Source organism: Phacochoerus africanus, chromosome 14, assembly GCF_016906955.1.
Source record: "Phacochoerus africanus isolate WHEZ1 chromosome 14, ROS_Pafr_v1, whole genome shotgun sequence".
Lineage (NCBI taxonomy): Eukaryota > Metazoa > Chordata > Mammalia > Artiodactyla > Suidae > Phacochoerus > Phacochoerus africanus.
Genome location: NC_062557.1, coordinates 35,871,899 through 35,887,544, shown reverse-complemented (window position 1 = coordinate 35,887,544; position 15,646 = coordinate 35,871,899). Strand labels below are relative to the sequence as shown.

At 39.7% G+C, this 15,646-nt stretch overlaps 1 protein-coding gene and 1 pseudogene across 5 annotated transcripts in view; one reads left to right on the top strand and one right to left on the bottom strand.

Annotated features, from left to right (window-relative positions):
- The window catches only part of RPS6KB1 (ribosomal protein S6 kinase B1), a 45,120-nt gene that overhangs the window by 24,064 nt on the left and 5,410 nt on the right, over positions 1-15,646 (bottom strand). For 4 of the 5 annotated variants that reach the window (XR_007131647.1, XM_047756891.1, XM_047756888.1 and 1 more), the window contains exons 2-4: positions 9,184-9,233; positions 8,048-8,168; positions 6,236-6,304 (exon numbers count right to left, since the gene is read on the bottom strand). Coding sequence is in view for 4 of the 5 variants with exons in the window: in XM_047756891.1 (XP_047612847.1) it covers positions 6,236-6,304; positions 8,048-8,168; positions 9,184-9,233 (240 nt within the window). In the remaining variant the exon portion in view is untranslated. Of the gene's footprint in view, positions 1-6,235; positions 6,305-8,047; positions 8,169-9,183; positions 9,234-9,908; positions 9,928-15,646 lie in introns of those variants that run through there. The other variant, XM_047756889.1, reaches the window with a different exon arrangement.
- Positions 11,766-14,564, top strand: LOC125114952 (programmed cell death protein 2-like; annotated as a pseudogene).

Below are 15,646 nucleotides of genomic sequence, written 5' to 3'. Positions count from 1 at the left end.
GGAGACAAGTTGGATCCCTGGCCTCACTCAGTGGGTTAAGGATCCGGCATTGCTGTGAGCTGTGGTGTAGGTCCCAGACTCAGCTCAGATCTGGCGTTGCTATGGCTGTAGCGTAGACCAGTGGCTACAGCTCTGATTTGATCCCTAGCCAGGGAGGCTCCCTATGCCCGGGGTGTGGCCCTAAAAACACACACACACACACACACACACACACACACAAAAATTAGAAGGGTAGACTATAGTTATTACTTACTTAATACAAGGAGAGTGAAGAACACCCAGGACAAGACTTGCAAGTGAGAGAAAAAAGACTGATAAAAGGTAAGAAAGTAGGATAGGCTTGGAGTTCCCGTCGTGGCTCAGTGGTTAGAGAATCCGACTAGGAACAATGAGGTTGCGGGTTCGATCCCTAGCCTTGCTCGGTGGGTTAAGGATACAGCATTGCTATCAGCTGTGGTGTAGGTTGCAGACTTGGCTTGGATCTTGCGTTGCTGTGGCTGTGGTGTAGGCTGGCAGCAATGGCTCCGATTAGACCCCTAGCCTGGGAACCTCCATATGCTGCAGGAGCAGCTCAAGAAAAGGCAAAAAGACCAAAAAAAAAAAAAAAAGAAAGTAGGGTAGGCTTAAACCTCAAAGTCAAAAAAGTTTTGATCAAAGCAGAAGAGAGATTGTATGGATAAGCTTATTGCTTCTTTCCTTGAATTACACAGTAAGCAGAGTGAGAGGCAGAGACTACCTCTGTCTCAAGTGCTAAATCCTAGTTAGTACCTAGCACAATGCTGGCACATTGCTGGTTCTCAGTTGGTTCAATAAAAGAAGGAATGAAAGAAATATGACCAATCTGTGAGCCACGAGCCTTTGGCCAAAGGTTTTAAAATTCAAGGTGTGAGCTGAACTAATGCCACAGGCAATAGTATTTTGCTTCCAGAGTAAATTTTTGTTACAACTGGTATGGTAAAGAGATAGTTATTGGAAATAGTCTTTTCTCAACATTCTGCCTTAAGCAAATACCCAAATGGGACCATTCTCATAATGAGTAAACAATTTCAGGTGAACTATAAACCCAAACAGATTGTCCAGATGTAAACAACCCATTTAAGATAAGGAAACACTTGGTTTATTCTAATTTCATCTTAAAGGCTGGAAAGAGGTATCTGAGTATCTTACCACATACTCAGATCAAGAGTGTTAGTACTCTCTGCTGCCAAGATAACAAAATCAGAAGGAAGAAACTCAAAGGGGGCAGTCATCCTACCTAGGGAGTTTAGGAAGTAAAACCTCAAACATAAGTAGCAACCTTTCCACTTTCATTATTTTTGCTGTAAGCTTGTTTTCAGCAAGGAAAGAATGAGTATCTGATTCTCTAGACAGGCTTTGGGGAAAAAAACAAAAACAAAAACCCAACAGTGGAAAGGAATGGTAGCTAAGCAAAAAGAGAGGCAGGTAAGTAAGTTCTTAGATGCCTGGACACAAAAGGGAGGCCTGACATGTAGCAGCAATGCAGTCTAAGGATTTCCCAATACACCATGCCCACTTACCATAAGTCTAAAGAAAAATCAACACCCTCTTCTTTTCATTAAAGCTATCTGTGCCAAGGAATTCCCTTCATGGCTCAGCATTTAATGAACCGACTAGGGTCCACAAAGATGCGGGTTTGATCCCTGGCCTCGCTCAGTGCATTAAGGATCTGGCATTGCCATGAGCTGTATGGTGTAGGTTGCAGACACGGCTCAGATCCTGTGTTGCTGTGGCTCTGGTATAGGCCAGCAGCTGTAGCTCTCATTTGACCCCTAGCCTGGGAACTTCCATATGCCATAAACGTGTCCCTAAAAAAAAAAAAAAAAAAAAAAAAAGCTACCTGTGCCAGAAACATACTTCACTCAAGATATAATTATGACTAATTTTGGTCACCACTGATTATCAGGCATGTATAAGCAACATATCAAAAGGAATGGACTACTCTAAGACTCTTGACCAATACTTCTTTCAGTATTTCTAGAATAAATATTATATTGTCTTCATTTTAGACTTAACATATTTTACAGATTAACAAACATCAATTTCAAATGATTCCAATGGGAAAGCTAAACAGGAGATTAATTCCAGCTTACTGATGCAAAAACTGAAATAGAATACTTAAATTGCTTCTTTAAGAAAATCACCAATAAAATTGTAGTCATAGTATTTATTCCTTGGCTTTTAAATTAAGAAGTCATTTGTACAGCGTAAGTAAAAATCAGGAAAAATATAAGAACCAAAGTATTACAAACCTTATAATTTTTGAAAGTCATTTTGATTGTCTTTTAATACAGTTTTCTACTAAAATTTAAGACAATGAGAGCTTTTCAGAAGTCAATCCCAAACAAAAAGAATACAAAGCCATGGAAATCCCTGGTGGCACAGCAGGTTAAGGATTGGGCACTGTCACTGCTATGGCTCAGGTTTGACCCTTGGCCCAGAACTTCCACATATCATGGTTATAGCCAAACTAATAAACAAACAAACCAAAAACCTAAAACAACCAAAACAAAAAGAACAAGAAACCAAACATACATAATCCATCTTCGATAAAACTAAGAAACACAGGAGTTCCCGTCGTGGCGCAGTGGTTAATGAATCCGACTAAGAACCATGAGGTTGCGGGTTCGGTCCCTGGCCTTGCTCAGTGGGTTAGCGATCCGGCGTTGCCGTGAGCTGTGGTGTAGGTTGCAGACGCGGCTCAGATCCCGAGTTGTTGTGGCTCTGGTGTAGGCCGGTGACTACAGCTCCAACTGGACCCCTAGCCTGGGAACCTCCACATGCCGCGGGAGCGGCCCAAGAAACAGCAAAAAAAAAAAAAAAAAAAAAAAAACCTAAGAAACACATATAATTCCACACCTGAAAAGGCGAAGACAGAGTGGGCATAAAGCAATGGTGCAAATGCCTGCAAAGAGGAATAACTCAAAAGAAGTCTAATTCATCAACAGAACCCCTAGTAGGGTTCAAAAATTAGAAGCAAAAACAAAAAGAAGGAAAGGGAAAAAACTGGAGTCATAAGGGACTTCAGAAGGCAGAAGGTCTGAAAACAGGGAAATTATCTAAAAGTATCTGTAAGGAACAAACAAGCCAACAAGATTTCCATCCCCATATTAATCAGCCAGGAAACTACAGCTTGGAGAGATATACGGAAAAAAAAAAGAAAAAGAAAAAAAAGAGTGAAAGATCAGATACAGAGTGGAGTGCTACAGTAAGAACTTGACTTCGGTGAAACTTTGTATGTTGAAAGATGAGATCTCTATCTCCAGAATGCTTTTTCTCGGCAAAAGAATAGAGGATCTTCCTCAGCACCAACTGATCCTTACTAGAAAAAAGACACTGACCTTCAGACACCGTCAGTCATTTGCCACTTAATCAAGGGACTATACCACAGAGAAGCCTACACACATAGAACTACTTTTTTTCTTTTCAGCATACGGAGTTCCTGGGCCAGGGATCGAATCTGAACTGGAGGGATGACCTACAACACAGCTGTGGCAATGTCGGATCCTTAACCCACTGCACTGGGCTGAGGATCAAACCTGAGTCCCTGCCAGTACAGAGAACATTATCAACCCTGTTGCGCCACAGCAGGAACCCTTAGAACTTGATCAGCTTTTCAGGGTTCCTCTCCTAAATACAATCAATGAAGGGCGCAATGAAGAGCACAAAGAAGGCCTGTGATGTGGCAAAAAAAAAAAAAAAAAAGAGCCACACGCATGGAAGAAAAGAACATTTCAAATAAATTATTCCTCAGAGGAATAAAAGAAGATACTGTACTCACAAAATAGGTTGCTATAAGAGCAACAAAAAACAGTTTTGGGAAACCACATATATGATAGCTTAAAAAAAAAACCCACAAAATTGTTAGAAAATAAATTGCTAGAAAAAAATCTCAAAGTAAACAAAAGGACAAAGGAAATGGACAAATGGAAAAGGTTTCCGTCGTGGCACAGTGGTTAACAAATCCGACTAGGAACCATGAAGCTGCAAGTTCAATCCCTGGCTTTGCTCAGTGAGTTAAGGATCCAACGTTGCCCCGAGCTGTGGTGTAGATTGCAGACGCGGCTTGGATCCTGCGTTGCTGTGGCTCTAGTATAGGCTGGCGGCTATAGCTCCAATTAGACCCCTAGCCTGGGAACCTCCATATGCAGCAGGAGTGGCCCTAGAAAAGGTAAAAAGACAAAAAAAAAAAAAAAAGATGATCAATCTGGGAGATCCAACATGCAAATAAATAATGGGGGGGGGGGAGTTCCCATCGTGGCTCAGTGGTTAATGAATCCAACTGGGAACCATGGGGTTGCGGGTTCGGTCCCTGCCCTTGCTCAGTGGGTTAACGATCTGGCGTTGCTGTCAGCTGTGGTGTAGGTCGCAGATGTGGCTCGGATCCCACGTTGCTGTGGCTCTGGCGTAGGCCGGTGGCTACAGCTCCGATTCAACAACTAGCCTGGGAACCTCCATGTGTTGTAAGAGCGGCTCTAGAAATGGCAAAAAGACAAAAAAAAAAGGCGGGGGGGGAATTATCAAAGTGCTCAGAAAAGAAAACTGCCTAGAGCTAAAAGACAAACTTTTAAGAGTAAAAATTAAAATAAAATAATAAGATTCAAAGTAAGCCACATCAGGAGTTCCCGTCGTGGCGCAGTGGTTAACGAATGTGACTAGGAACCATGAGGTTGCAGGTTTGATCCCTGGCCTTGCTCAGTGCGTTAAGGATCCGGTGTTGCCGTGAGCTGTGGTATAGGTCGCAGACGAGGCTCGGATCCCACATTGCTGTGGCTCTGGGGTAGGCCAGCGGCTGCAGCTCCAATTAGACCCCTAGCCTGGGAACCTCCATATGCAGCAGGAGTGGCCCTAGAAAAGGCAAAAAGACGAAAAAATAAAAATAAAAAAATTAAAATAAAAAAAACAAAACAACAACAAAGTAAGCCACATCACTGTAAACATTTAGAACATCAAAAAGAGAAAGAAACTCTTGGAATTCACAGGAGGCTCAGTGGGTTAAGGATCTGACATAGTCCCTGCCGTACTGCAGGTTCGATCCCTGGCCAAGGAATTTCCACATACCATAGGCATGTGGAAAAAGAAAATCTTAGGGAGATCCTGTCGTGGCTCGGCAGGTTAAGAACTCAACACAGTATCCATGAGAATGCAGGTTTAATCCCTGGCCTCACTCAGTGGTTTAAGAATCCGGCATTGCCGCAAGATGCCATGTAGGTCTCAGAAGCAGCCTGGATCTGGTATTGCTGTGGCTATGGTGTAGGTCAGCAGCTGCAGCTCCAATTTGACCCTCAGCCCAGGAACTTTGCTGCATGTGTGGCCATAAAAAGAAAAAAAAAATAAAGAAAATCTTAAATATCTTAAAGAAAAATAAATCTATAAAGGATTGGGAATCAGAATCAAGGGACTTCTCATAGATACACTCAAGGCTAGATGAAAATGGTACAAAATCCTGTGTGAAAATGATTTTAAACTTCAAAACTGCATGAAAACAAGGATATAATACGAAAAATTTCAAACAGGCAATAAATTTCCAAAAAAATTTAACCTTCAATCAGTTTCTCGGGAACTCGTTAGTAAATGGTCACCAAAACAAAGGAACAAGATAGAAACTAAGAAAAAGGAAGATACAGAATCCAGGAAACATAGGACCCAACAGTGAAGGAGTCAAGGGGATTCCAAGGATTGTGGTGAAGAGAGAGTCAGTAATGAGAGCTATGCCCAGAGAACGATCAGTACAGGTGAGAACAGGATAGAAGGTCCCTAGGAAAATAAACTGAACCAACAGATTATCTAATAAGGGTGATTTCAGAGCAGTGGCCTGAAAGGTGTGTTTACAAAGTTGATGGAAGGGGTGAGAAGATAATAGTAAATAGGAAGAAAATGAAGCAAGATGAAGATGAGAAAAAGGGAGACAGAAGTAAAAAATAATAAAATAGGAAGTCAACATATAGGAAGCTGCTGAATTAAATCACAGCAGAATATGCTCATTACTTGGAAATACAGAGACCAGAACAAAGGGCTAAAAGAGTTACCTCAGAGGAGACCTGAAAGAGCTCTCCTCTCCACCCTCACCAAGCAGAAACAATACAAGAATAACAACAGTAAAATATGTTTACTCCAAGAGGACTAATAATTGTGCTAGTTTTTGACTGAGTATTAGACCAAAATATGGGTTTTATAGTAATTAAGAATATAGTTAGGGGTGGGGGATGGGAATCACCTTTTTAAGCACCTTCATGGCAAATATTTTCCCGGTATTTGCTCCTGTTACTTTTCGTACTTGAAAAACCTGGATGAAAAATAAAAGTGTATGTTATTAAAGCTAAACTATTGCTGGTCACACTCACTCCTTTAATTCCTAGTTACAAAAAGCAAATGATATAGAAGTCTGTATTCTTACAGAATCTAGTACCATGAAGGACTGTATACAAAAATGAAAAGCTAAAAAACAGACTATTTAAAGATTTAGTGGTGAAAAGTGTTGCTCAACATGCAATTTTTGTTTTGTCTGCTGACATCTGGTGGCAAAGTTGGGTAATGACCATCTAATAATGAGCACTGTGTTACTTTACACATAAAATCCAAGTTTGAATAGAAAAAGCAGTAATCAGCTTTGCCAGACACAGAGAAATTATAAAACATTTCATAAATTTCTTCCAGGGGGGTTCCCATTGCGGTGCAGTGGTTAACGAATCCGACTAGGAACTATGAGGTTGCGGGTTCAATCCCTGGCCTTGCTCAGTGGGTTAAGGATCCGGTGTTGCCGTGAGCTGTGGTGTAGGCTGCAGACGCGGCTCGGATCCTGCATTGCTCTGGCTCTGGTGTAGGCTGGCAGCTACAGCTCTGATTAGACCCCTAGCCTGGGAACCTCCATATGCCGCGGGAGCGGCCCAAGAAATGGCAAAAAGACAAAAAAAAAAATTCTTCCAGGGATGCTCCACATAAAACTAGTAATAATTGACAGGAATTACCTATTCCTTAAAATGGCTAGCATTTTCATTTTCATGCAACAGCTAAAATATCTGAGATTCACAGTGCCTGTGTAACACATTCAAGATGATTACAGCATATCAGAATATGTCCTTACGCCTAATAAACTATAAATGTCATGCTTTGCAAAAAATTAACTGCACACAACAGCATAAACAGTTCCAAGCTTAATCCTAACTACTGAATGTTATCCAAATTCTGCCTTTTTTCCATGTGTCTTTTTGTTTTTTTAGGGCCACATCCGCAGCATATGGAGGTTCCCAGGCTAGGGGTTGAAAGGGAGCTACAGCTCCCAGCCTACACTACAGCCACAGCAACAGAGTCCAAGCCGAGTCTGCAACCTACACCACAGCTCACAGCAACGCCGGAACCTTAGGGAACTCCCAGCTTCCCTAACTGTATTGCTCCAAATAATGCAGATCAAAGAAAATCAATTTAGATTAAGGTCTCAGTATCAGCTAACAATTTAATGTGCCTTTGAAAGTAAGGAGTGAGGACTTCCCATTGTGGCTCAGTGGTAATGAATCCAGAATAGTATCCATGAGGACACGGGTTCAATCCCTGGTCTTGATCAGTGGGTTAAGGATGCACCATTGCCGCTGAGCTGTAGGTCACAGACTCGGCTTGGATCCCGTGTTGCTGTGGCTGGCAGCTGCAGCTCCCATTTGACCCCTGCCAAGGGTGTGGCCATAAAAAAACAAACAAACAAAAAAAAGAAAGTAAGGAGCAATTTGCTTGTTTTTTTAAAAGGATACCTATAGACACCATTTAATCAAAAGGAATGAATCCTCTAATAACAGACTTTGCCTGGCACAGCTGCCTGTTTATTTATTCAACGAATAATGACTGAGTGCCTATAAAGTGCTTTTATATGGATGATGGTAGGAAAAGGAGAACATCTGTGCATCCCTCAAATAATACCAGGTAAGTGATCACAGCCTTTGCTGATGGCTAACAAAGACTAAAGAAAACTGTGGAAACAGGGTATAAAAATTAATCTACCCAAGACAAACATCAGCTCTCATTTCAAAATACTTCCTACCTTTCCATAGCCCCCTTTACCAAGTACCCGAAGTAGCTCAAAACATTCTGGTCTTATTTTTTCTGGCCCTCTGTTCACACTAGTTTCTGAGATTTCAAATTTCTCACAATGCTCCATGCCACTGGGGAGAAAAGCAAAACCAAAAGTAAATTTGCAAAAAGTTAAATTATCTTTAGGATATTGTTAGAAGAGAATTATAATCCAGTTAAGGAAAGGAAAAGAGTACATGACAGCATATTTAGTATCTGTGCTCTAAGTAAGCTAATGATTCAATGACACTGTAGGTCAATATTAGGGTGGCTTGATAATTATTTGCTTATCTACTTGTTTAGAGAATGTGCTATTACTTTTTTTATAAGCATCAAGTACCCCCAAACTAAAATATATTAGAACAAGTTTATTAAACTGACAAGAAAAAAATTCTAGTTATTTACATTTAGTTCACTCAAAATTTCTATGAGCTAGGTATTATCCAACCTCACTGGCAACTTCAGCAGACAATCTGAGGGCTTTCTAAAAGTACCCAATTAGTCCAAATCTTTATATTAAGAAAAAATCTTGCTAATAAATTGTATCCATGCATCCTGCCTTATCTGCTTAATTTAAAGACTCCAAAAAGGGTGATAATTTTATCTGTCACTTAAATGCTTTCTATAGAAGTGATCTCCCAGCAACACAAGGCTTTTTACTTGAGGATGGGGGGTAGAGAGCAGAGTAAATACCATACTTACCTAATGGAGCTTGCCTAAAATGACTTAAAATTGCACAAATCTCTGTATGAATGATATATTACAAGCAAAACAAGAAGTATTTGATTTGGGGGGCATTTCTAAAATTTTTATTTTTTAGTAAGAAAAGGTGGTTCTCTGTATTAAACTAATAAAAATTCCTAACACTCAGACTCATACTCAGTACACTGAGTTGGAACAAATAATCTTTTTCTCAAAATCCATACATGATCTCAAAACCTCAGATATGTTATTATATTGGTGCCAAACTCAATAAACCAAGTCTATATATATATGACTACATATTTAAGAACACATTATTGAAATCACATGATGGCTATGAACTGGAGTTGATATAACTTACTTAAAAGAAAGACAGCACAGTGAAACCTTTTCATATAAACTTACAGTTCATATGGTCCAACTCCCCCATGGTCCATGCTTTCATTTAACTGACCCTGAAAAATACATTAAAGTTTTAAAAATAAATAACCTCAAAAATAAGAAATTAAAAATGTAATGCTTTACCCAACATTACTGAAGGAGAATAAATGAAATAAATCAGCTTACAAATTCTCTATACTTTAATAATAAGCAAATGTGGTAATGAACAAAATAAGATACCCAAACAATACTATGGGAATTTCCTCTCTAATCTGATGTGACAACTAAGTTACAGATGCTACTCATCAAAGATGTACAAACAAAACCAGGTGATTTTTCCTTCAAAATTCTTCCTTCAAAATTACTCAAAAAATGTATTTTGTATATTATGAAACTAAAGGCACTATATGCTAAGTATGACTTAAATGACTTACAAAAGGTCCTATTCTGATATGCTTCCTTATAAGATTGACATAATGCTACAAACCTCATGTAACTACAACCTAACTAAGCCTAGGGTAACCACAACCTGTCCAAGATACTATAGTACACGATGTGGCTGATCAAACCAAAACAATTAAGTGTGTACACTCTCAAGTTATGAGGAGTCACACTGGCCATTTATTCTGACAATAGCATAAATGAGTGCAAAACTTAATTAACTTTTTCTATACTAGCAACGAACAATTCAAAAATGAAATTAAGAGAAGTGCCTGTTGCGGCTCAGTGGAAACAAATCTGGCTAGTACCATGAGGATGCAGGTTCAATCCCTGGCCTTGCTCGGTGGGGTTAAGGATCCAGTGTTGCTATGAGTTGTAGTGTAGGTCACAGACGTAGTCCGGATCTGGTGTTGCTGTGGCTATGGCCGTGGCATAGGGCAGCAGTTATAGCTCTGACTCAACCCCTAGCCTGGGAACCTTGGGAACCTCCATATGGCACAGGGGACCCTAAAAAAAGACCAAAAAAAAAAAAAAGAAAGAAATGAAAATAACTCTGTTCGCAGTAGTAACAATAAGAATAAAATACTTAGAAAAAATTTAACAAAAAAGTGTAAGACTTATATATATTTGATAATTCCAAAACACTGCTGAAAGACATTTTAAAAGACCTAAATAGGAGTTCCCATCATAGCGCAGTGGTTAACGAATCCGGCTAGGAACCATGAGGTTGTGGGTTCGATCCCTGGCCTTGCTCAGTGGGTTAAGGATCCGGTGTTGCCGTGAGCTGTGGTGTAGGTTGCAGACACGGCTCAGATCCTGCGTTGCTGTGGCTCTGGTGTGGGCTGGCGGCTGCAGCTCTGATTGGACCCCTAGCCTGGGAACCTCCATATGCTGTGGGAACGGCCCAAGAAATAGCAATAAATAAATAAGTAAATAAATAAATAAAAATAAATAAATAAATAAGAGACCTAAATAAATCAAAAGACATTCCACATTCCTGGATCAGATGACTTTATGTTGTTAAAGTGGCAATAGTAACCAAATTGGTCTGTTTCAACTCAATTCCATAAAAATCCAATGTTTCCTTCTTGCAGAAGCTGACAAGCTAATCCTAAAATTCACTCAGAAACATGAGCCCAAGACAATCTTAAAAAGGGACAACAAAGTTAGGGGACTGAAATGTCCTAATTTCAAAATGTACCACAAAGCAAGAACAATCAACACAGCATGTACTGGCATAAGGACAGAAATGTAAATCACTGAAATTGAATTGAGAGCCCAGAAATAAAGCTTTTCATTTACAGTCAACTGATTTTTGACTAAGATGTGAGGAAAAATCAACGGGAAAGAGGCAATCTTTCAGTAAGTAGTACTGGCACAATTGGAACTCCACATGCAAAAATTTACTTTGGACCTCTACTTTCACACTATACATCAAAATGCATCACACACTGAAATCTAAGAACTGAAACTATAAAATTCTTAGAAGAAACCTAGCAGGGAGTAAATCTTCAGGATCTCAATAAAGGCAATGATTTCTTAAGAGAGATCATGAAAGGCACAAAAGATTGAAGAAAAAAACAAAGTGGATTTATTCAAAATTTAAAACTTTTGCACTTCAAAAGACATTATCAAGAGAGTGAAAAGAGGAGTTTCTGCTGTGGCCAAATGGGATTGGCAGCATCTCTGCAGTGCCAGGATGCACATTCAATCCCTGGCCCAGCACAGTGGGTTAAAGGACCTGGCATTGCTGCAGCTGTGGCCCAAGTCACAACTGTGGCTCAGATCTGATCTCTGGCCCAGGAATTCCATATGCCAAGGGGTGCCTCCCCAACAACAACAACAAAAATCCACAGAATAGCAGCATACAAAGAACTCTACAACTCAATTTAAAAAAAAAATTTTTTTTAATTGAATTAAGGGGAGTTTCCTTGCAGCCCATCGAGTTAAGGATCCAGCACTGTCACTGAGGTGGCTAGGGTTGCTGCTGTGGTTGCAAGTTCAATCCCTGGCCTGGGAACTTCCACATGCTGTGGGTGTAACCAAAAAAAAAAAAAAAAAAGGAAGAGAAAAAAGAAAAAAAAGGTCCAATTCAACCCCTAGCCTGGGAACCTCCATATGGCACAGGGGGCTCTAAAAAAAGACAAAAAAAAAGAAAGAAAGAAATGCAGGTAACTCTGTTCACAGTAGTATCAATAAGAATAAAACACTTGGAAAAAAAAATAACAAAAGCATAAGTCTTCTATATTTGATAACTCTAAAACACTACTGAAAGAAATTTCTCCAAAGACATATAAATGGCCAAGTCACATTAAAGGGTGTTCAACATCATTAGCCACTAGGGAAATGCAAACCAAAACCACTGAGATACCACTTCATATCAACTAGGATGGATATAAATAAAAAGACAAAAAAATAACAAGTTTGGCAAGGATGTAGAGAAACTGGAACCCTCACACACTGCTGGCAGCAAGGTAAAATGGTACAACCACTTCAGAAAACAATTTGGCAGTTGTTTCAAAAATTAAACATAGACTTACCATATGATCCAGCAAAAATACTCCTAGGTATCTACCCAAGAGAAATGAAAATATATGTTCCGCAATACTTAGGCACAAATGTTCATAGCAATATTATTTACAATAGCCAAAAAAAGGAAACAACTCAAATGAACATTAACTGGTGAAATGATAAATGTGGTTGATCAATGGAATACTATTTGGCCATAAAAGGGAACGAAGCACTGATATATACTACACACAGATGATCCTCAAAAACATTAAGTGAAAGAAGCCAACTGCAAAAGGCCACATATTATATAATTCCATTTCCACTGACTGTCCAGAAAGGTAAATTTACAGATATGGGAAATAGATTAGTGGTTGGGAGTTCCCATCGTGGCTCAGCAGTTAGCAAACCTGACTAGCATCCATGAGGATGTGCATTCGATCCCTGGCCTCACTCAGTGGGTTAAGGATCTGGCATTGCCATGAGCTGTGGTGTAGGTCACAGATGTGGCTGCATTGCTGTGGCTCTGGTGGAAGCTGGAGGCTAAAGCTTTGATGGGACCCCTATCCTGGGAACTTCCATATGCCACGGGTGTCACCCTAAAAAAGACAAAAAAGACAAAAAGACAAAAAAAAGAAAAAAAAGAAAATAGACTAGTGGTTGCCTAGGGCTAGGGGTGGCTATGAGGAGAGACTATAAATGGACCCAAAGTTTCTCTTGAGGGCAATGGAAATATTCTAAAATTAAACTGTGGGGATGGTTGTACAACTCTATAAATATACTAAATGTCACTGAATTATTAAAAAAAAAAACCTCAGCAGCAAAAATTCAGTTATTAATATTACAAAATATAGCTTTAAAATGAGTATTCTTAAATATAGTCTGATTATGAATTTTTATTTATATAAGAAGATATCACATAATTGAAAATAGGTTCTAAAAATTAGAAATGTTGGAGTTCCAGTTGTGGCACAGCAGGTTAAGAACCTGAAAAATTCCCATAAGGATGTGGGTTCCATCCCCGGCCTCGCTAAGTGGGTTAAGGATCCGGCATTACCATGGGCTGTGGTGTAGGCCAACAAATATAGCTCCGATTCAATGTGGGAACTTCCATACGTTACAGGTACAGCCCTAAAAAGACAAAAAATAATAATAAAAATTAAAAATAAAATAGGAGTTCCTGTCGTGGCTCAGAGATTAACAAACCCGACTAGTATCCATGAGGCCACAGGTTCAATCCTTGGCCTTCCTCAGTGGGTTGAGGATCCAGCGTTGCCGTAAGCTGTGGTGTAGGTCACATACTCGGCTCGGATCTGGCGTTGTTGTGTCTGTGGCGTAGGCCGGCAGCTGAAGCTTCAATTGGACCCCTAGACTGGGAACCTCCATATGCCACAGGTGTGGCCCTAAAAAGACACACATACGATAAAATAAATAAAATAAAATTAGAAGTGTTAAAGTTTTCATTGAAAATTTGAGAATAGCCCTTCCTCTCTTGCTGTCTCTCTCCCCTTCTATACACCCGCCCCCCCCACACACACCCATCTTCTCTCTCTCTTTAAATAAACACTTAATTGCCTCACTACCCTTAATCTCTTTGCTGAATTCTTTCTCCAAAGAGACTAAGTTCTGGGGACCTAAATCAAGTGGTTAGAGTTGAGCATTCTAACCTGACAGCCACTGAAGAACAGGGTCATCAGCCCCCTAGATTTTAGAAATTAGCTACCCAGGAAAAATGACTTCTACTCCTACGAACCACCTTCTGAGGATCCTCTCCCAGAAACAGGAGAATCCCTGAGCCTCCAGCTCAAGTTTGGTGCTCATCTCTGCAGGGTTTGTTGGCTGTTTAGGCCCCAAAACATGCTCCAGATGTCACCAGGCACATTACTGCAGTAAGGAGCATCAGGCACTGGACTGGAGATGGGGACATAAGCAGGCTTCTGTACAAGCAGATAATTTGGACTATTGTCCCAGACCCCAAATTCCTTCTTCCAAAATGTGAAACTGTAATAGGAACAGAAGGTGAGATTATGCCCGAAGTTGTAGAAAAAGAAGATGAATCAGAGATTACAGGGAGCATGGGCAAAGCACCCGATGAAGAACTGGATTCCATGGCAAAGCATGAATCTAGGGAAGATAGAATTTCCCATAAGTTTAAAACTAAAATATTCCTTGAACCAGAACAGATTTTCAGATATGGCAAAGGGGTTGCCCCCATCTGGATTGCTGGTGAAAATATTCCTCAAGAAAAGGATATTCCAGATTGCCCCTGTGGTGCCAAGAGAATATTTGAATTCCAGATCATGCCTCAGCTGCCCCACCACCTCAAGGCTGACAGGCTGGGCAGGAGTGTTGATTGGGGTGCCCTAGCCATCCTCACCTGTGCTGAAAGCTGTGGATTAGGCACTGGCTACACACAGGAATTTGTTTGGAAGCAAGATATACTAGACACAGCTTAAAGACAATGTTGGGAAGCCTTAAAAATATTCATAATCTCTTAGACCTTGCAATTCCATTTCCAGGACTTTATCCTAAGAAAACAATTATGCTAGACATATACAAAGATGTCATTTTACGTCTTGTTTACATTGTCTTTAGATTAGACAAAAATGTTCACTGATAGGGAATTAAGTAAATTTTGGTGCATCTATCCAGCAGGATATGCTATGCAGTCTTAATGATACAGACACACACACATATATACATATATATATATCAAATAAGATATAAACAGGTATTCATAGTGTGATATTTTCATAAAAATATTTATACTTGTGTATGTGCACAAAAATAATCTGGAAAAATAAACACTAGATGTGAACTGGTTAAACAGTGGGACTAAGTGACATGATCTTTTACTTATACTTCTTTCTGCAATAAAAATGGGCTGTGTGTCTAAAAAAAAAAGAAAAATTTTAGAATTCAAAAAACATTTAAATGAACTCATTTTTCTTCAAAGATACCAGTACACAAGTCAAGATACACAAAGAAGGAGTTCCACTGCGGCACAGTGGGTTACGGATCCAACGTGGTTGCTGGTGTGGCGCAGGGTCAATCCCTGCCCTGGAAACTTCCACGTGCCACAGACACGGTCAAAAAAAAAAAAAAAAAAAGATATGCAAAGAAAACTGATAGTATTCTCACACAATGGATGATCAAATGCTCCCCCCAAACACAAGTTTTTTTAGTCAGAACTTGCTCACACTGTAAAGAAGTCAGGATGAAGTCTAACACTAGGGAGGTATGTTTCATGATTAGAAGGAGGCAAAAGGTTGGGGCAGTATCAAGAGAAAAAAATTCTTGTAGTTTCAACTTGATGCAGTTTCTTTTTTGTGTGGGGAGGGGCAGGTAGGCAAGGTTATGGTTAAAGGGTTTTTTTTTTTTTTTTGGTCTCTGGTGCTTCATACAATTAACTACAATGGCTGCACTTTAAAAACAAAAGGTTAATTTCTATAAAACTGGTATTATATAATTATTTTTTCTTTAATGTTCACTTTACTTAATTCTAAATTAAAGACCGCAGAGTAGTTAACACTGAACT